Source organism: Tachypleus tridentatus, chromosome 13, assembly GCF_004210375.1.
Source record: "Tachypleus tridentatus isolate NWPU-2018 chromosome 13, ASM421037v1, whole genome shotgun sequence".
Lineage (NCBI taxonomy): Eukaryota > Metazoa > Arthropoda > Merostomata > Xiphosura > Limulidae > Tachypleus > Tachypleus tridentatus.
In genome coordinates this window covers 51,239,806-51,261,818 of record NC_134837.1, presented here as the reverse complement: position 1 = coordinate 51,261,818, position 22,013 = coordinate 51,239,806, and the positions used below count along the sequence as shown (strand labels likewise).

Genomic DNA, 22,013 nt, shown 5'->3' with positions numbered 1-22,013 from the left:
TGACACGGAGCTCAGCCTTGAATACATGACCACAGTCTATATATGGAACAGGCACAGCAGTGATAGTGCCAGAGCACACAGATTTAGCTGCAATACCAGCAAGCCAGTTCCTGCAAGTACCAATGTTGCCTGGAATCCAAAAAAAACTGAATAGAAGTAGATGTTAAAATGGGCCAGTCAGTTTTAAATACCAGCGAGAACAGGGTGAGAACTAACATGAAGCTATTCCAGGGCCAGTAGACAACAAAGCAAGTCAGCATAAATAGTGTGGTTTAAGTACTGCTTAGCTTTCATGTGATCCAGGGCAATAGAAATGGTGTACAGTTCAGCAGTGAACACAGAAACTGAAAAGGGGATTTTGTGCACAACCATCGAACCACAAAAAACCATGGCAGAGCTCAAAGAGACATCTGATTTTGAATCATCTGTATAAATAGGAAAGATAGTCAGCAAATACACAGTATATCCAATCAGGAGTGTATGCTTTTCTCAGATGACTTAAAGGTAGGTTACATTTGGAGACTGTAATAAGCCATGGTTGGATGGGCTGACCAGTGGATACAGCAATGTTATCCAAGGACAGAAAAAAAGAGCAATGGCAGATTGTATGTTCTAAAAAAGCATGGCCCATCAAGGAAGGAAAACACAACCCCAGGTAGGATGCTTTGTAAGGTACAAAGTTTCAAAGCATACAGTAAAGACAGCTGCAAACAGCAGAGGTACAAAGGAGGTTCATGAGACTCTGGGTATAAACTCTGAACTGGGGAAGTGCAGAAAGCCCCGGTGCAGAGTCGAAGTCCCTGATGATGAACAGGGTCCAGCATCTTTAAGGACGAGGTCCTGGCAGAGCCATAGACCAGTGATTCTTAGTCTAGTTTCAATCCAATAAGAGCATGATATCTTTAGCAAAGAACATCGATTCGATTCCCAAGTGGTGGAAGAGAGGACACGGAGGATGTTCAGTGCTCTTGTACATATGACCCATAGCTACTTGATGTGTGGTATAAAGGTCAGCTCACAGTCAAAAATAAGCCCAAATAACTTTGTCTCAGGGACCACAACTTCACTGATATGGAGTTCAGGATCAAGGTGAATACCCGGTTGGTAGCAAAAGTGCATGTAAAATGTTTTAGAGAGAGGAAAGTTAAAAACGTTTGCTGTGGTGCACTTCAGTAAATGATTGAAAGCAGTCTGTAGCTGCCACTCATACCTCATGTTCGATGACAGATATGAGGTGTGAAAATTGTCAACATACAGCCTGTTTGCAACAGTAAGAGAGAGTTGTTTAATGATGGCATTAATCTTTATACTGAAAAGTGTGACACTCCAAACACAGCCCTGAGGGACCAAAAAGTTCCTGTAGAAAGAATGGGAAAGTGTCGAACCCACACAAACTTGGAATCTCCTGTCCATTAAAAAAGTGTTAATAAAAATGGGTAAATGGCCACATAACCCATATATATGGAGGTCTTGCAAAATGTCATGTTGTATCATAAGTCTTCTCAATATCAAAGAATATTGATACAAGATGTTCTTATTGAGAAAGGTTTCTCTGACTGATGTTTCAAGTTGAACCAAGTGGACCACGGTAGAGCGCTGTTGTCGGAACCCATACTTGGTAGGCAAGAGAAGGATGTTTGATTTGAAGAACCAGATAAGACGATCATTAACCATCCTCTCTAAAGTCTTACAGAGACAGCTCGTCAAAGCAACTGGACTGTAGTTTGAAGGAATCTTAGGATCCTTCCCAGGCTCAGAGAAAGGTAGGATATTTATGGAAAGTATCCCCCAGGCTCATTTTTAAGCCTTCCATGCCATGTGGCAGGCAGGATTCTACCATGGATGAGGACATAGTGGAAAACATGTCAAGGTTTTTGGGATACACTGAGCAGCTGCTTGTATAATACAGTCAGTTACTGCTGCCACACAGTTGTCTATTGATGGCTTACAGACAATGGCAGCAGCATCAAGTTCTGCGAGAGCAATGAAAGAGGGCCAGTTTGTGTTATCCAGCTTTCACCTGGGCACACGGGTGGGGTGGCATCAACCACAGTCACTCTATCTCACAAGATTATAGGAAAATGATCACTGCCTCGTGGATTATTGTCAACCCTCCATGAAAAATGGGGAAATAATGAAGGGGAGCAAATTGAGAGATCAATAGCAGTAAAGAACTGACTAGGTGCATGGAAATAAGTAAAAGAACCAGTATTGAAAAAAGAAAGGTTGTGATCAGAGAGCAGATGCTCTACAGAGCAATCCCTCCCATCAATATCAGCACTTCCCCAGAGGGGTTGATGCCAATTAAAGTTTGCAAGATTAAAAAGAGAGACAGCAACTGTTCAATGAGAGCATCAAGGTCCGATTGATCATAGGTCTCTCCAGATGACAGGTAGAGAGAATAAACAGTGATGGTACAATCCAAGGAAACATGGATTGCTAAAGTCTCCAAAGGTGTGTCGAGTGGCAAAGACAGGGTGGGCACATGTTGGTCAACTAACAGTGCCATCCCTCCATGAACTCATCCATCACACATCCTGTCATTTTTATACAACGAAAACTGCCTAAAGGTGACTGTATTGGCAGGTTTCAGAAATGTTTCCTGAAAGGAAAGTCATACAGGATAGTAGGAAGCAAGCAGTGCTTTGATGTCATCCAGATTAAGATTAGAACGTAAACCTTGACAGTTCCATTTACCAAAGTGGCCATTTTTATTTACTTGTAGGTGAATTGGGTGGAGAACCATTCTGTTTATGACCATATCTTTTTTCTTTATTCTCTTTATTCGAGGGAGGTCTATCGACCTCCATGAATCCTGCCCTGGGTCAATTGAGCAGATCTTTATTGTTGGAAGAGGATTCTAGCAACTGAGGACATGAATGAATGATTGTTTTGCATCTTGGGGTGGGATAAGATGTACCTGAAGAAATGCCCATACCCAGAACTAAAGAAAGTGGATCTTGGGATTTGCTGGAATGTATGTTAGGAAGAGAGATGGGTGTGGATGTTGATTCATCAACTTTTTTAATTAAGAGGTTAAAACTGAAAAGGGGATTTTGTGCACAACCATTGAACCACAAAAAACCATGGCAGAGCTCAAAGAGACATCTGATTTTGAATCATCTGTATAAATAGGAAAGATAGTCAGCAAATACACAGTATATCCAATCAGGAGTGTATGCTTTTCTCAGATGACTTAAAGGTAGGTTTAATTTTAATTGGAGGTTAAAAGAGTTTCACTTGGTTTGAGAATGATTCTTTTGGAGGCACAAAGAGATCCGTGTGCACTCCCACTGTAGTAGTGGAACAAAGTTCAGCTGCATATGTCTGAGATGAAGTGGTGAACAGCAACTTTTGAGCCTCAGGGTAAGTAATGTTTTGAATCGTTTTCAAATGCTGCACCTCTTTTTCTTCCAACCATTTAGGGCAATAACGGAAGTAGGATGGGTGAGAGCCATTGCAATTGATACAATGAGGGCCTGTTTCACACTCATAGGCATCGTGGTCCTTGCTATTGGAACAAACAAACTTCAAGGAACATTGGCACGATGTCTTCGAGTGACCAAACTGCCGACACTGGAAACATCTGTGTAAGTTTGGAATGTGTGGTTGTATCCTGCAATTAAGATAACCTGCCTTGATGGTGGCAGGTGGACGTGGTGATGTAAACATCAGAATGACAATATTGGTCGGCATTATAATTCCATCTTTGCAAGTGGAGATACACCTCACTGCAGAAACTCAGTGGGTAGAGAAACCAGCGAAAAAATCTGACTCGGGGATGTTCTTCAAATCCCTCCCAAAAATAACTCCTTGTGATGAATTCAAAGTAGAATGAGGTGTAACCTCAATAGGTATATCCCTGATTGTCTTTGAATGCAAGAGGAGTTCATTGTGTTGAGATGTGGATGTTTCCATCAATATGTCACCAGAGCAAAACTTCTCCACTGATTTTGGATGGCTAGCAAGTCTCTCTAGTCCCTTCTGAATGAAAAAGGGAGACACATCTGCCCTAAAGGTTTGTCTGAAAGAGAATATAGTATAAGAAGATGAGGCAAAACAGGTGTTACAGATGTTGAAGATTGCTGCTCAGAATCTTCAAAACATGGTCGTTTACCTACGAATTGTTTTTTCACTACTTAAGTTTTTATTTGGAGGATCTATAATAATAAAAAAAAAGGAATATTTTGGTGCCCACTAACCCCACCCACCACAGAGCCCTATGAGGGAACACACTACAATGCCAAACAAGGACACTGCAGCAATGCCAGGGTTTCATGAGCACTATACCCAAATACCAGCATCAGATACAATGTCCACAACACCTGTTAAGAACATCCAACATGGTACTTGGTTGACCCTAGCCCAAATGGACTAGTCGAATGACTGTTTACAGGAATTCAAAGCCAAAGTGGTGTGTTAGGGTTCAACCCCTCAACTACCAGAATCCTCTCCTCCCCTTCAGGGGTCACGACACACGGCAAATACATGGGTGGATGTTTAGATCCCAGAGGAGGTAAACTGAAAGAACAGAACCTTCCCTGGAAGGTCCACTCACCACACACAGGAATCCACACTGAGGGGGGTTGACCAGGAAACAGTACAGTAATTTTTATTTAAAAACAGCTAGATCTAAGAACAAATAGCTGCTTTGATTTTAAAATGAAACCTCAAATACTTTCTCTTTGAAGTGAACCACCACATGACTATTATTCTCTCACAGCATTCACTGGTTGTAACATAAAGATATCATCTACAATGCCAGCTTAAGCACAGTATACCACAACATCCTATTGGGTACAGACACTACCTGCTATAAAGAACAAAAAATGAGAAAAGGCAGCTACAAGTATATTCTATACTACATGATTATTCCAAAACTGCAAAGAAACTGAATGAAAAAACACAAAACAGTTCAGAGGTTCTACCATTGACAAAAAGTTCAAGAATTCTTGCTTTTATAGTAAACTGAAACACAAATATAACAAAAAGGCACATACAGGTGTCAATTCTTACATACAAGTAGAAATCTGTTCTATATTTGTGGCAGACTGAGGATTAAATCCAAACAATTACCACCACAAAATCATATTCCAAAATTCCCAGAAAGCAGCAACAAATTAGCAGTCAAAACACAGAAAAAGGAGAGTTATTAATCAATGACAACTAAATTAGTAAATAATTAATAATTACATTTTGTTGACTGTATAGGTTACTAACTACAACATTGATTGATTACTCATGCTTAATTTGAATTATAAGTAGTGTCTTTCTTATCAGGTTGGATGCTGTTATGGTTTGCTTTTATCTTCAGAAATATGATAGACTCCAGAGAAAATACTTCACTGTTCAACTTAAAATGAAGAAATAGAAATTTAAGAAAATTATTCACTGACCTTAAACTGATCAAAGACCCAAGTGTCCAGTTTTGCCATATCCTTTGCAGCAAAATCTTCAAGTTCTGCTGGATAGGTGTATGTGAAGACATGATTACCAACTGCACCTTCAATTATAGAAGTTATGGCAAGTTAAGATACATTGTACTTATTCAGCTAATGTTACAACAAAATATTAAAAATTAAAAACTCAAGAAACTTTCATTTGACTATGTACTTAACAACACTCATGATATTTTGTCTATCTATCCAATTATTCTAACAGATACATCCTTTGGCTTTATTCCTTTTAAGGCATTGTACTGGTTGTTGTTTGAAGTTATCACAATATTAGATAAAAAAAATATCTAAATATGGAAGAAAGGCAAAAAGTACCAACAGTTCAGAAGATAAAAAAGAACAATATTAAATTTATGATAACAAACTTGTTAATCTACAACTAAGTGTGTTTTTGTCTTGTAACAAGAATGGATCATAAGTAAGATTTATTCATGCTAGGAAAACATTCAACAATTTACACAAATAAAAATACTAGATTGAAGAAATTTGGATTTCTTCATAAAGTTTTTTAACTTATCTATATTCTTGCTAATATACTCTTAAAGAATCTCAATTAGTATTAACCATTGCAGAACTTACTTAGGAACATCATTTTGCATAATAGTTACTCTTCCAGCTACAGTTAAGATGTTGGTGAAATGTTAAAACCGATTAATCTCAGGCTCATTATTCAATTACATGCAAATAATCAAGTATTGTTATAACAGATTTAATTGAAATAACAGAAAACAGCAATAATTAGAAACATTTGTTTGTATTAGTTAATTATGTTAATGATTAATCAACTTAATCACAGTTTTGATTAGTTGCTACTTGTGCCAATCACTTTGATTGTAATTTTATTAATCTAAGTGAAAATTACGTAAATAATATTACGTACAGGCCAAATACACTTTACTTTTGAAAACAAACTAGAAAGATGGAATTTCAAGTGACCATCAACAAAATGTTTATGAATTTTTATCATCTCATTTATCTGAAAATAATTAATCTACTTCAGTAACTATTTTGTCTCCTTTAGAAAACATACTTCTGTTTTTTACATTTAACACATTGTATTGCATTTGAACATACAAAATTATTGCACATATAACAAACACTCAAAACTATAATTGTCCAAATAAATTATAAAAGAAAATTAAAATATAAAACTGACTTATAATAACTTTATGGTGTGAAAATTACTAAAGAAAATAAAGGATATAAACTATAGCACACGAAGGTCCAAGAAGTCTTGATAAATACAGAAACCCTATAATATGAGCACTTTCGAGACTGTGTAACATTATGTACAGTATCATTACTTTAGTGTAAACTACATTTTTATTTTTTAATCCCACAAAAAACCATTAGTTAAAAGTGGAAGTTAAAAAGGACAGTGAAATATATAAAAATCTAACTATTCATGGCCAACCTTTAAATATTTTAATATCACCCCATTAATAACTGACCATCTTGTACAGCTTACCTTTGGCAAACATAGGCAGAATATCTGGACTACCCCATGACCATGTGAACCTGCTCTGATTGAAAACAGAGTCAAATTCCACTGGATTTTCTTTCCATCCTTTGGCCACAGCACTGACATCCTCATAAAATCCTGCAATTAAAGCAACATGGCCTGGTCTTGATTCTGTAGGAACTCTTGTGTGTGAAACTCCCCAAGAACCCTTGGATGTAATGATGTCTCTGTGTTTTAGAAAACAATATTCAAATGAATTACAAATGTAATTCTATATGAAAACCTATACTATGTCTAAGTAAGGTAAACATGTTCATTAAACTGTCCTCAACATATGGAAAATATGTAGTTCATTGTTGCAAACACACATGGCAGAAGTAATGTCTCAATAGATTAGAATATACAACAGAATTATAAATACAGATAATTAATTCATAATTTTGTCCTAAATTTCTTATACACTCAAGTTTTACAATTTCAAATAAATACTGTAACAAAATTTGAAAAGTTGAAGTAATATCCATTTTTAGATCCAGAAAGTCCCCAAGTCCTTGCAAAACAATCAAGCTATTCTTAAAAAAGCAATGTTAAAGTAACGTTCTAGTGTCAGACGCCTTTAGATGTGACCACTGAAAACAAGTGAATGTTTGTCTGTAATCAAACTACTAATAGAAACATAAGAATATCTTTTAAATTTTAAATTAAAATAGTTATTGTAATTTGTAAAAAACATTGACAAGGCTTCCTTTAAAATATGTATGCAAGTATAATTTAAATTATATAATAATAAATACGTAATTTTGACAACTTAAATATCTATATCATTAAAGATAATCAAGCAAGAGAGTATCCACATGTAGTGAACAATTTTCATGAACTGGTAACAATCTGAGTTTGGTTCATAAATTGTAAAAAATTAAATATTAAAAAACTTGCCAATTGATATAATAAAATTAAATGTGATTAAAATACTTTTCTTTTATCCAAGTCTTATTCGAGATTTAGGAAACTTTCACAGAGAAAAAATTTAAAGGAAAACAAAACTGGATGATAACATTCAAATGGAAGTTTATATAGCATTTATATATTTTATAAATAAATTAACTAATGCATTAATCAAAAACTAATATGAGACATGAAAATAAATGCAGGAAATTAAAGACTTGGATCATGCACACTTTTAATATCTTGTTTAATAACACGGAAAAGGAAATTAAGTAAATGTTATAAAAGTAGTAACATGAGTTTCAACAATGATTTATTACAAAACAACACAAAATGTAAAATTTATAAATGAAAAACAAAATTCTGTAATAATAATAATAAAAAATAACAATACAAAACCCTGAATGAAGTGTATAGTTCATATCAAAATAAGTTATTTGTAATACAATTGTAGATAAAAATGTTAATTACCTTTGCTGGAAAGTTCCAGCAGAATTAATTAATACATTTTTGAAAGTATATGTTCCTATATATATATATATCTGTATCTTTTGTGTTTTTCTTATAGCAAAGCCACATTGGGCTATCTGCTGAGCCCACCGAGGGGCAATTGAACCCCTGATTGTAAATCCATAGACATACTATATATGTAAACACAGCTGGTTTGGACTGAGAAAATTTTTTATGTAGAGGAGCGAACAACGTTTCGACCTTCTTCGGTCATCTTCAGGTTCACAAATAAAGAAAGAGGTAACTGACCGACAGCTGACCACATGTTTCAAGGGGGTTGTGTAACTGAGTATAGGAATGTAGAGGACATGCTTAGATGTTGGATATATTTATTAATATAGGTATAAAGGTGTTCCTTTGTATTGGTTTAATTTGGGCTTGATGTGTTGTATAAGTAAGGCTTCTTTCATTTTGCATTTGTTTATGTTTGTTTCTTTATTTAGTATTTGGGTGTTTTATATGGTTATGTTGTGGTTAGTTGATTTGCAGTGTTCGAAAACGTGTGAAGATTAATTTTTGTGTTCTTTGAATCTGGTTTCCATTTTACTACTTGTTTCTCCAATATAGAAGTCGTGGCAGTTATCACATTGTATTTTATAAATAATGTTGGTGTGGTGTTTGTCAGCACAGTTTTTACATAGTATAGACCTTAGTTTTGTGCCTGGTTTTGAGTAAATTTAGTATTAACTGGAATGCCATATTTTGTTATTAGTTTTTGACAAATGTTGGTTATTTTTCTGCTGCTGTTGGGAATATATGGTATGTAGCAGTATATGGTTTCATGATTTTTTAATTTGTGGGATATATTTACATTTTGTTAATTGATTTTGCTTTTTGTCTAGGTGTGTGCGTATAATGTTTTCTATGGTTTGTGGAGGAAACCCAAATACTAAATAAATAAACAAACATAAACAAATGCAAAATTAAAGAAGCCTTACTTATACAACAACAAGCCCAAAATAAACCAATACAAAGGAACACCTTTATACCTATATTAATAAATATAATCAAACATCTAAACACACCCTCTACATTCCTACACTCAGTTACACAACCCCCTCCAAACATGTGGTCAGCTATCAGTCAGTTACCTCTTTCTTTCTCTGTGAACCTGAAGATGACCGACAAAGGTCGAAACGTTGTTCACTCCTCTACATAAAAAATTTTTCTCAACCCAAACCAGCTGTTTTTACATATATATTTCTCTACAAGTGAGTTTTCTCCTCATCACTAACCACAGACATACTGCTGTACTAGCGGAGGGTCAAATGTATCTGAAACTAGGTTAAAAAATGATAAAACTCAACTTTGGGTAGGTTGTTGGAGCAGATCATATGTTAGCATTTTCCTTGTCTGAAAGTTAACATTTTCTAAACACTGATGATGTGTTTCTGATAGGTACTTACCTTTCTCACCTAAAGCTGTCTTGACCTTACTTTTCACTTTAAGCATTGCTAAATTTTTAACAGTGAACCAGTCTTTCATACTTCTTCATTTCTGCCCTGTTGTAGCAACATGTGGTGATCATATACTACCCTCTGTGAATCATACTGCCCCACCTATACCATTGCAGCACAATCCTCACTTTTAAAAATTGGCAGATACAAACCCAAAACACTAGCAAATCAATGGTGAGAGGAAGTAAGTACCTGTTGGAAATACGTTTTCAGTATTAAAAAATGTTACTTCCAAAACGGTATTACTTCTTCTCACCCAAAGCTAGAATCCAAAACTGCAAAGGTGGATGGGCCAGTAAAGGCATAAAAGTATTCAATCAGATAACCACAATAACAGAACAGGTGTGCCAGAATTATAAAATAAGACATGTCTCTGTGGTATATTGCTACTTCTGGAATAGGTATGCTCTTCGCTCAATAATAAACAAAGATATATAGGGCAGAACTTAATAGACAGGACTGTGCCATGTAATACAGGTTTCCCCTGTGGACAACAGAAATACAACATAAGATGCCCACACAAGTAACAAGCATGAGAATGTGACACAGTCATGGTCAAATTTGAATAAAGTGCTTGAAATCTGATATAAGAACACATAGTTACAGCTAAAGGCAGATGTATATAGAGAGGCTATGTGCTGTCTGCCTGGGAAAAAACGTGCAAGAAAAGCACCTCGAGATACAAGAAAAAAAAAAGTGTTTTGTGATATTATCATGTCAAGCGAGGTTTATCTGAGCATAAAACATCCAGTTGAAGTGCCTTTCATAAAAACAAAATTGGAGAAACAGTAAAACTGGTCAGTCTAGGCAAAAACATCTGGGAGAAATGTGTGTTTTATTGAGTATAGCAAGTGTGGTCCATCCAGCTAGGAAACAGTAGAAGCACATAACAAAGTTTGCATTTCATGATTAACTCGCACATTCTACCCAGGCAAAAACATTCAGGAGGAGGGTCCTGGAGAGAACATATCATAATATTGAATATCTAAAATATAATGACAATAGCCCTCTTCTCATGGAGTAGGTAAATATGATTTTGAAGTTTGTTTTGTTGTACAAATTCCACTCTAGAAAAAAAACCTCCACAGTCAACACTATAGCAACTGGAAACCAGAAGTGGCAACAACTCTGCTCCACTAGATAAAAATGAAGGAGAGAGGGATACACACTGGGGAGTCCAGAGTAATGACACACTAGAGACAGTGCAATGGGTGTCTGTGATTCCCTATTTTGAAAAGCACACAAACCCTGGTTGTAATAATCACAGGTCAAAGGCTATGGGTACAAATCTCCATCTGCTTCACTCATGAGTTGAGAAGTGATGGTTCTTTATATATGGTACAGTGCTAATAATAATAAAAAATATATATATACACCCTCTCTCCTAAAAGAGCAACAGTTCAAACAGAAGGACAGGATGGTTGGAGCCATGACCAATAAACCAAAGTTTGAAGTAAGATCAAAGCCTGTGGTACACAGAAAAGGAGGATTTGTTTGTTCATTTATTGTAAAGTTTGCAAAAACTACACGAGGGCTATCTGCACTAGCCATCCCAATTTTAAAAGTAAAAGACAAGAGGGAAGGCAGCTAGTCATTATCATCTATTCTTTTACCAACAAATAGTGGGATTGTCCATCACATTATAATGCCCCCAGAGCTGAAAGGGCACACATGTTTGGTGTTACAGTATTCGAACCCATGACCCTCAGATTACGAGTTCAGCAAGGTAACCACCTGGCTATGAAGAAGCAAGTATGAAAGATACTATGCAAGAAGAGACTCCCAGAATCAAGGTATGGGACCAGACAAAGGTCACACTTAAAGCTAGAATATAGGGATGTTTGGATAAGAAACATCCAATCATGGTTGTTGGAGAAGTGATCAGGACAATGAATATGGAAGAGGCTATAGGTCTAGTAAAGGACAGAGCAGAGAGAACTATGTCTAAGCCAGATAATATAAAATATACAACAGAAAATAAGGAGTTATCTGGATAATAGAAGAGATGCAGGAGGAGTCTGATCAGAGGGTAGGCATAAACCCCACCAATCTGGACTGAAAGCAAGTACCCCTAGATCTGAGAGTTTCCAACTATCAAAACACTTGAAGAAAAGCCTGAGAATGAGAAATAATTCTGTTGGGAGAACTTGTATGGGATATGATAAGTGATCAGCTACAAGATTCATAACCCTGGAAACATGGCACACCAGAATAGTTATGGTGAAAAACCCCACAAGAGCATCTTTTTGAAGAAGCAAGCAGGTGTGAGCAAATGATTGGGCACAGGAAGATGCAAACAGAAGCTAGTAATTCCTTGTTGTAGGGAGTCATAAAACCTAGTGAGTGAAGATGATGTACAAAAGAGTATACCACTCTATAAAACAAAGTTGAAAAAAGACCAAATAGTAGTGCTCAGAACTGGAAGACGATTGGTTGATTTAGTGTTTTATGGTACAAAGCAGCTAGGCTATCTGCGCCAAACGTCCGGTTAAAAGGTAAAAATAAAGTAAATGTAGTAAAATACATAAAAGGAAAAGAAGATAAAACAAAACATTATTGAAAAACAGAAAAAGTATAAAACCAATGTTGACACCAAGTCGACAATGTTGAGAGAGAAAGCAGAGTAAAAGAAGGTGTAAAGTACTTACTCTAGCAAAATGGGAATGATCATAACCCGCCAGGAAGACTAACAGGTAAGTTCAAGAACCACCATTAGTCATCTGAAGTTGGCCTTTCCAGTCCTGGTTCTGGGTTATGTGTCATAGCAGCCATTATCAAAATGTAAAATAATAGAAGTTTTAAAAGACACATAGCAAAATCGTAATAATGAGTAGCCAAATGTCCAGTAAAAAGGTAAAAGTCAAGTAAATGGAGTAAAAGTTGTAAAAGTAAATGAAGGTACAATAAAACAGCAATTAAAAACAGAAAATTGCATAAAACCAATGTTGACATCCAGTCTACAAAGTTGTAAAGGACTACCTGTAGCAGAATGGTAATGATCATAACCCGCCAGGAAGACTAACAGGTAAGTATAAGAACCACCGTCAGTCACCTGAAGTTGGTCTTTCCAGTCCTGGTTCCGGGTTATGTGTCATTATGGCTAGTACTAAAAGGTAAAGTAATAAAAGTGTTAAATGACATGCAGCAAAAGTGTAACGACAACTCGCCAGGATGACTAATGAGTAGTTCAAACGGATAGTTGAAACACTAGCGTTAGTCACCTGAAGTTGGCCTTTCCAGTCCTGGTGTCGAGTTATTTAATGTTCTGGCCATTTTTCAACGTCAAATTGTACTAGAGAGAATGGAACTGTAAAAAGGAACCACAATTAAAAAGGAGTAATGAATAAATATCCAACACTTAAATGAGATTAAAAAGATTAATGGCCATTAAAAAACAAAAAACTTTATCAAGGTGGACAGCGTCACCATCACCAATAACACTGTCCAATGTTACAGATAAACCCTGGGAAAAAACATGTTTAAAATATTGCCGTCCTTGAGAATTGTAACAATGGCAAGAAAGTAAAATGTGGCTGATAGTGATTTGAGTGTTACACAAACTACACATTGGTGCATCAGTTCCAGATAAAAGAAAATGATGAGTTAAAAAACTGTGACCAATGCAGTCTAGTTAGAACAATTTCCTCCTTCCGAACTTTACGGAAGCTAGATGGCAAAAGTCCAATATAGGGTTTTATTTGAAAAAGCTTGTTGTCGCGTTGCTCACTCCAAGTGGACTGCCAGCTGGCACGGAGCCGAGCCTTGAATACAAGACCATAGTCCATGTACAGAATAGGCACAGTGGTGATAGTGCCGGAGCAGATAGATTTAGCTGTTGTGTCTGCAAGCTCGTTCCCGAGAATACCAACATGGCCTGGTATCCAGAAAAACTGGATAGAAGTAGCTGCTAATGAGAAATGGGCCAGTCGGTTTTGAATATCAGCGAGAACAGGGTGTGAGCCAACGTGTAGCGATTCCAGGGCCAGTATAGAACTAAGTGAGTCAGTATAAATAGTGCAGTTGGAGTACTGCACAGCTGCAATATGATCCAGGGCAAGAGATATGGCATACAGTTCAGCAGTTAACACAGAAGCTGTAGAGGGGATTCTGCGCTCAACTACCAAACCGCAGCAAACCATAGCAGAACCCACTGAATTACCTGATTTGGAACCATCTGTATAAATGGGAACGGAATGATTGTTCGAAAGATGTTCATTAAATAAAAGATGATACTTCCAATCTGGAGTATCTGCCTTTTTGAGATGACTGAAAGAAAGGTCACATTTGGGGGCTGTAATAAGCCATCGTGGGATGGGCTGACCTGTGGAATCTGCAATGTTATCCAAGTACATACCCAATTCATCCAATTGCACCTGGATGCGAAGGCCAAATGGAGCAATGGCAGATCGTCTGTTCTGAAAAGTATGGTCCACCGAGGAAGGAAAACACATCCCCAGGTGGGATGCTTTGTTAAGGAACGAAGTTTTGAAGAATATTGTAAAGATAGTTGCAAATGGCGAAGGTGCAGAGAAGGTTCATGAGATTCAACGTATAAGCTTTGAACTGGAGAGGTACAGAAAGCCCCTGTGCAGAGTCGAAGTCCTTGGTGATGAATGGGGTCCAGCATCTTTAAGGCCGAGGGTCTGGCAGAGCCATAGACCATGATATACCTTTAATATTAAACATCGATCTGCTCCCCAACTGGTAGCAGAGAGGACACGGAGGATGTTCAGTGCTCTTGTGCATTTGACCCAAAGCTGCTTTAAATGTGGTATAAAGGTCAGCTTACGGTCAAAGATAAGCCCCAAGAACTTGGTCTCAGGGACCACTGGTAGCGAAACTTCACCGATATGAAGTTCAGGATCAGAGTGAATACCCGTTGGCGGCAAAAGTGCATGCATACGGTTTTAGAGAGAGAGAAATTAAAGCTGTTCACCATAGTCCACTTCAGTACATGATTGAGGGCAGTTTGTAGTTGCCGCTCAATATATCTCATGCTCGACGACTGACATGAGATGTGAAAGTCATCGACATACAGCTCATTCGCAAAAGTGAGAGGGAGTTGTTTAGTGATGGCATTTATCTTTATACTGAAAAGTGTGACACTCAAAACACAGCCCTGAGGGACCCCAAGTTTGTGTACAAAAGAACAGGAAAGTGTCGAACCCACACAAACTTGGAATCTCCTGTCCATTAAAAATTTTTTTAATAAACATGGGTAAATGGCCACGTAACCCATATGTATGGAGGTCTCGCAAAACACCATACCTCCATGTTGTGTTGTAAGCCTTCTCAATGTCAAAGAATATTGATACAAGGTGTTGGTGTTTGAGAAAGGCTTCTCTGATAGATGTTTCAAGACGAATTAGGTGGTTTGTGGTGGAGTGCTGTCATTGGAACCCACACTGGGTGGGCAAGAGGAGGTTGTTTGATTTGAGAAACCAAACAAGACGAGCATTAACCATCCTTTCTAAGGTCTTACAGAAACAGCTCGTCAAAACAATTGGATGGTAGTTTGAAGGAATCTTGGGATCTTTCCCTGGCTTAGAGAAAGGTAAAATAATAGCCTGGTGCCAGGCATCAGGAAAAACATTCTCCTGCCAGATCCGGTTAAAGACAATCAAAAGGACATCAAGAGAAGCAGGAGATAGATGGTGCAGCATGTCATAATGACCATCATCAGGTCCAACAGATGTACTGGCAGACCGATGAAGGGCCATTTTCAGTTCCATCAGTGTAAAGGGACAATTATAGTAAAAAAAAAAAGTCAGTTCGAAAGGAAAGAGGTGAACGCTCTGCCCGAGTCTTGAAGGCCAAGAAGGTGGAGGAACAAGCAGAAGTGCTAGATACCCGGCAAAAGCTTTCATCCAGAGTATCAGCGATGCTCCGGACATCAGCCGCCTCCTGACCATCAGAGAGTAAGATCGAGAGGGGGACAGAATTGTAGTGCCCATTAACCTTTCAAATCCTGTCCCATATGATCTTGGAACTGGTGGTAGAAGATATGCTAGTTGTGAACTTAATCCAAGATTCCTTCTGGCTTTGACGTCTTACCCACCTAGCATGTGCACAGGCCCATTGGAAAGCGACACAGTTTGAAAGTGTGGGATATCTATGAAAAGTATCCCAGGCCCGTTTTTGATCCTTCCGTGCTAAGTGGCAAGCAGGATTCCACTACGGACGAGGATATCGTGGAAAACGTGTCGAGGTTTTAGGAATACACTGAGCAGCTGCTTGTATAATACAGCCAGTTACCGCTGCCACACAGTAGTCTATTGATGGCAGGATCAAGTTCTGCGAAAGCAGTGAAAGTGGACCAGTCTGCCTGATCCAGCTTCCACCAGGGCACATTGGTAGGGTGGCATCGACCACGGCCAGTCTCTCTCAAAAGGATAGGAAAATGATCACTGCCTAGTGGATTACTGTCAACCCTCCATGAAAAATGGGAGAATAATGAAGGGGAGCAAACCGAGAGATCAGTAGCGGTAAAGAACTGACTAGGTGCATGAAAATAAGTGGAAGAACCAGTATTGAAAAAAAAAAGATTGTGATCAGAGAGCATACGCACTACAGATCGACCCCTCCCATCAATAACAGCACTTCCCCAGAGGGGATGATGTCCATTAAAATCCCCCAGGATTAGAAATGGAGATGGCAACTGTTCAACAAGAGCATCAAGGTCTGATTGCTCATATGTCTCTCCAAGGGACAGGTAGAGAGAACAAACAGTGATGGTATGACCCAAGAAAACACGGATGGCTACGGCCTCCAAGGGTGTGTTGAGTGACAAAGACAGGGTGGGCACATGCTGATCAACCCATAATGCCACCCCTCCATGTACTCGTCCATCACACAGCCTGTCATTTTTGTACAGAGAAAACTGCCGAATGGAGACTGTATCAGCAGGTTTGAGAAATGTTTCTTGTAGGGAAAGACAAACAGAATGGTAGGAAGTAATCAGTGTTTTGATATCATCCAGATTAGAACGTAAACCTCGACAGTTCCATTGTATCAAGGTGGCCATTTTAAGAACGGGTAGGTGAAGTGGCTGGAGAACCAAGCTGTTTACGACCACGTCTTTTTCCTTACCGTCCTAGTCGGAGGAGGTCTATCAACCTCCGATCCTGCCCTGGGTCGAGTGGGCAGGTCTTTGTTTTTCCAGTGACTACGTAAACAAATGATTGTTTTGCCTCTTGGGGAGGAGGTCTATCAACCTCCATGGATCCTGCCCTCAACCTCCTGGATCCTGCCGAGTGGGCAGGTCTTTGTTATTGGAAGGGGATTCCAGTGACTGAGGACATAAACAAATGATTGTTTTGGCTCTTGGGGTGGGAGAAAAAGATGTATCAGAAGAAATGCCTGTATCTGAAACTAAAGTACGTGGATCTTGAGGTTTATTGGAACGTATGGGAGGAACAGAGATGGGTGTGGCAGTCGATTCATCAACCTTTTTAACCACGGAGGTCAAAAGGCTTTTCATTTGTTTTGAAAATGATTCTCTTGGATGCACAGAGAGATCTGTCTGCACTCCCACTGTAGTTGTGGAATGAAGTGCAGCAGCATATGTCCGAGATGGAGTGGTGGGCAGCAATTTCCGAGCCTCAGGATAACTAATGTTATGTATCGTTTTCAGACGCTGCACCTCTTTTTCCTCCAACCATTTTGGGCAAGAACAAAAGTAAGAGGGGTGAGAACCATTGCAGTTGATGCAATGTGGGTCCATGTCACATTCATATGCATCGTGGCCCTTGCCCCCACAACGAGCACATGTCAGGGAACCACGACATGAAGTCTTTGAGTGGCCGAATCTCTGAAATTGGAAACATCAGAGAGGGTTTGGAATGTACGACCGAACCCTGCAAATGAGATAACCTGCCTTGATGGTGGCAGGTGCACGTGATGAAGTAAATGTCAAAACGAGGATATCTGTTGGCAGTGTAACTCCATCTTTGCGAGTGGAGATGCGCCTCACTGCAGAAACTCCTTGAGTGGAAAGACCAGCGAGAATCTCTGACTCAGGGACGTTCTTCAAATCCCTCTCAACAATAACTCCTCGTGATGAATTCAAAGTAGCATGAGGTGTAACCTCAATAGGTATATCTCCAATTGCCTTTGAATTCAAGAGGAGTTCACTGTGTTGGGATGTGGATGTTTTAACCAATACGTCTCCAGATCGAAGCTTCTTTACTGACTTTGGAGAGCCAGCAAGTCCCTCTAGTGCCTTCTGAATAAAAAAAGGGGGACAATTGCCCTAAAGGTTGAAGGGCAATTCTCTGAAAGAGAATGTAATATAAGAAAATGAGGTACTTGTGTTACAGATGTTGAAGATTGCTGCTCAGAGTCTTCAAGACGTGGTCGCTTACCTATTGACTGTTTTTTCACTATTTTATTTAAATTTTTTGTAGGAGGATCCATAGGAAAAAAGAAAAATTTTAGTACCGCTGACCCCACCCACCATGGAGCCCTACGAGGGGACGCACTATAATGTCATGCAAGGACACTGCAGCAATGCCAGGGTTTTGTGAGTTGCCAGGGTCGCCACGCACGGCAAACACGTGGGTGGATGTTTAGATCCCAGAGAAGGTAACCAGACAGAACAGAACCTTCCCTGGGAGGTCCCCTCACCACAAACAGGAATCCACACCAAGGGCAGAGATGTGGAAACCTATATGTGTAAGAAGAATAAGCTCACATAAAAACTCCTGAGCCTTATAAGGCTCAAAACAAATGCAAGTCTGAGTAAGATGGAGAAGAGGAATACCCAGGATCATGAAAATAAACTGAGCCACCATGATTATGACAGGGAAAAAGACACTAGATCTCTGGACAGACCTACATTATTAAGCCAGAAGCCACTTAAGGAGACACATAGGGGCACATTCAAGAGTAAGAAGGGCCTGAAGAAATGAGAAAGTTACAAAAAGAAAAATTCACTCAAGCAGAAGACAAAAAAAAAGAAGAAAGAAATCGGCCAAGCTTGCTACAGGTACAAAGTAAGTAAGACACTTAAGTGAGTAAGATACATAATTTGCAGTTAAGAGTTAATTGGCTAGTCACATTAGCTAATCTGAGCAAGATAACATCCAAAGAAAAATGAGTAGTGGGACAAGAGGCCTCAAGAGTGTAGCCTTTCAGCAAAATACCCCCAAATCTAATTATAAAACATGAGTTCAGAGCCAACTCAAAGGAAAGGGCTGAGAACTAAGTATTTAAACAATGCAGACAAACTAAAAGGAAGTGATTGGCAGACTAATCAAGTTGTGGAAAATATGTTCAAGTTTTCAAATTATGTCATTTATTAATGTACCCACAAAACAGCAAGAAAATCAGTCACTGAAAATTGAGAAAATGCCAAATTTAGGTCAAGTGGAACAGAAAGACTGATGACTAGCCAATAACCAATCAATAGGTTCTAGCAAAAAAACTCCACCAGTATACAAAGTGATGAGTAGAGCTTCCACAGGACCAGAGCCATGAGTTGGTATTAGAAATAAACTGTCCCAAGACCCACAATGGCTAGTTCCAAAAAGAGAAAGAGCTTTGGATAGTAACAAGAATACAAGAAATGGAAGGAGGCAACTCTATGAGGCCGTATGAGAAACCTGATCCCAAAGCAGAGATGACTGCTCATAAAATGCAAAAATATAAGAAATACTCCCAAGAAATTCACATCATAAAAAGATTACAAAAACATAGGTTCTGTAGAAAAGAGTGAGGGAGACAAATATCAGAAAGTAGGTCAACCTGATCAAATAAAACCAAGAAACAAAGAAAAAAATTAAATGAAACAAAATGGAAGAAAATTAAAGGTAAAGTGAAAAACTGGTAGTAACTTTTTGTTATGCAGAGAGATGAGTTACTGAATAAACTTTCATTATATAAGGATGTAATATATATTACAATATTTAACCCAAAAATTCTCAGTTCTTTCTCCAGAAATTTCCATAATTTGATGGCAACTTTGAACAAAAAAAAATTGCTCTACCAACTTCTCTCATAAAACTTTGCACATGTTTATGGTTCATGTGTTGTTTCAGTGTTAAAGAAAATTCTTTCCAAAACAAGACTAGTTTTGCCTAGTGCCACTTTTTTCTGACTTTGATCTGCACTAAGTATGGTTTCAAACATGTTCACGATATCTAGTACACTCTGGACAATTAGTAGAAACAAAATAAATGTTTTCAGTTATTTCTTATTACTTTCATTGGTAGATGACTGACTAATATTATTCAAGTCTTTCCATTACTGAAAGATCTCAGAAACTGAAAAAAACAATACTATCTCTTCTGCTTTGCAGTTTTCTTGTACTCTTTAGATTCAATTCTAATGTTTTGAGCCATGCACTTGCAACTGAGACTAAAGTAAGACATGTTTCAGACATTTTACCAGTATATAGTGACTAATTTAACACTAAAAACAGGAATTCTATAAATAAAATACTTTGTTTAAAGCAAACATCTTTCAAATGAAGAGTTCTCTGCAAAAGGTGAATTAATAAGCACAAAAGATGTATTCTTATAAAATACCCAATATTAAATGATCATTTAAAAGTAATTTTAGTGCTTTTATCATTTGCCAGATATTGTGTTAAACAAAACAGCCACTACTTTCTATATGACCAAATCCCACTAGCAGGGTTAATATAATTATTATAAACATAATCTACTGAGAGTATGAGTGATTGCACCTTAAATTCCTTAGTGTTAAAAATTGTTGAATGATAATGTTTAAGTAACTTGTTAGGCTGCAAATCAGGTACTTTGTAGTCTAACTGTGAAAATAATTTTACAACTGTTAATGATGTAAGCTGTGAAATATTTCTAAAATATATCACTCTTAAATCTACTTCACATTCTTACACAGACCTTCTTCTAAAGAACTTAAAATTTACATTTAAGTTTTTGAAATGCACCCCTTTTAAAGAAGTGGTAAAAATGACTAAATTTATTATTTCAGACTAGTTGAAGTCTGTGTGCTTTTTGTTGATAGACTTGACAAATAAAAGATATATTGATCTCTCTCATATCAACTTCTAAAGATAGGCTTCTCTCACAAATGATCAGATTAAGGAATCATTACCTGATGAATCATTTTTAATGCTTTGATTTTAAATACTTGTACATAACAAACATATTATATAAATATTTAGATATAAACTGATGACTAGGCAAAGTAACCTTCTTAAGAATGAAGATTAATTTTGAGCATTATTTTAAAGTGACTGAATTTTTTTCCCATTATTTTAAACTGGAACTATAGAAGGCTTTAAGTTGTAGTATGAAGAAGCAAAATAATGCTATTGTATTTGCTAAAAAGTATAAAAAATAAAAATTTACAACTGTACTACAGCACTACTTGACAAAACATTTAATAATACGAACTCAACCATTTGTAGAAAAATATTTGACACCGCCCTTTCCAACGATTAATACATATAAAAAACTTTACATATTATATATACATAATGTCGCACATAAAATTATAACATACCTTAAAAAGGGAGATCGACTATGTCCATCTGAACCCACTTCAAAAAATTTATCTGCTCGAAGCCCGTCAGCCACTATCAGAATTAAACGGCGCGCTGGAGGTACAGGCGGAGAATGTGTCTTCATACCATGAATAATAGGCGACTTGAAATATATATCAAATATTGAATACAAAAACAATACATGTACACATAACCCTAATATGCCATAAAACATTATATTAATAACTTCAAGAAAGACAATCCAATAATTATGTGGAATATAACTTTCGTCTACTTTACCGCACATTTACTTTGATGAAAACTACGCCATCTATTAACATAGAAATTGGATTTATATATATATATATTTATTTACATAATCTTCAAAAGCTTCTAAGATAAATATATATCTAAAAAACATTCAAACAGTTTCAAAGGAGAAATATTTAAATCAGGTTGTTCCTTCCTAGAGTTTGAAAGCAGAAATTAACTGTTTTGCATTTAAGATACAAATGTAAGACAGAGAAAGAGAGAGAAGGAGAGATAGTGAATTTTTGAACAAATTCTGTAAAGATTTATTACAATCATGTAGCAAATCAACACTGTTTTACTTTGTATCCCCTTGTTTTAGTGATAATTTTGAAACTTATGAAGCAAAAATTCGGGGTTCAAACACCGCAGTGGGTACACCCCATATAACCAATTGTACAACT

At 37.4% G+C, this 22,013-nt stretch overlaps 1 protein-coding gene across 5 annotated transcripts in view; it reads right to left on the bottom strand.

Annotated features, from left to right (window-relative positions):
• Nucleotides 1–21,626, bottom strand: part of LOC143240184 (GPI ethanolamine phosphate transferase 1-like) — a 76,710-nt gene extending 55,084 nt beyond the window's left edge. For all 5 annotated transcript variants that reach the window (XR_013021613.1, XR_013021612.1, XR_013021614.1 and 2 more), the window contains exons 1-3: nt 21,321–21,626; nt 6,925–7,145; nt 5,397–5,503 (exon numbers count right to left, since the gene is read on the bottom strand). Coding sequence is in view for 1 of the 5 variants with exons in the window: in XM_076482242.1 (XP_076338357.1) it covers nt 5,397–5,503; nt 6,925–7,145; nt 21,321–21,607 (615 nt within the window). In the remaining 4 variants the exon portion in view is untranslated. The remainder of the gene's footprint in view (nt 1–5,396; nt 5,504–6,924; nt 7,146–21,320) is intronic.
• Between the last annotated feature and the right edge of the window lie 387 nt (nt 21,627–22,013).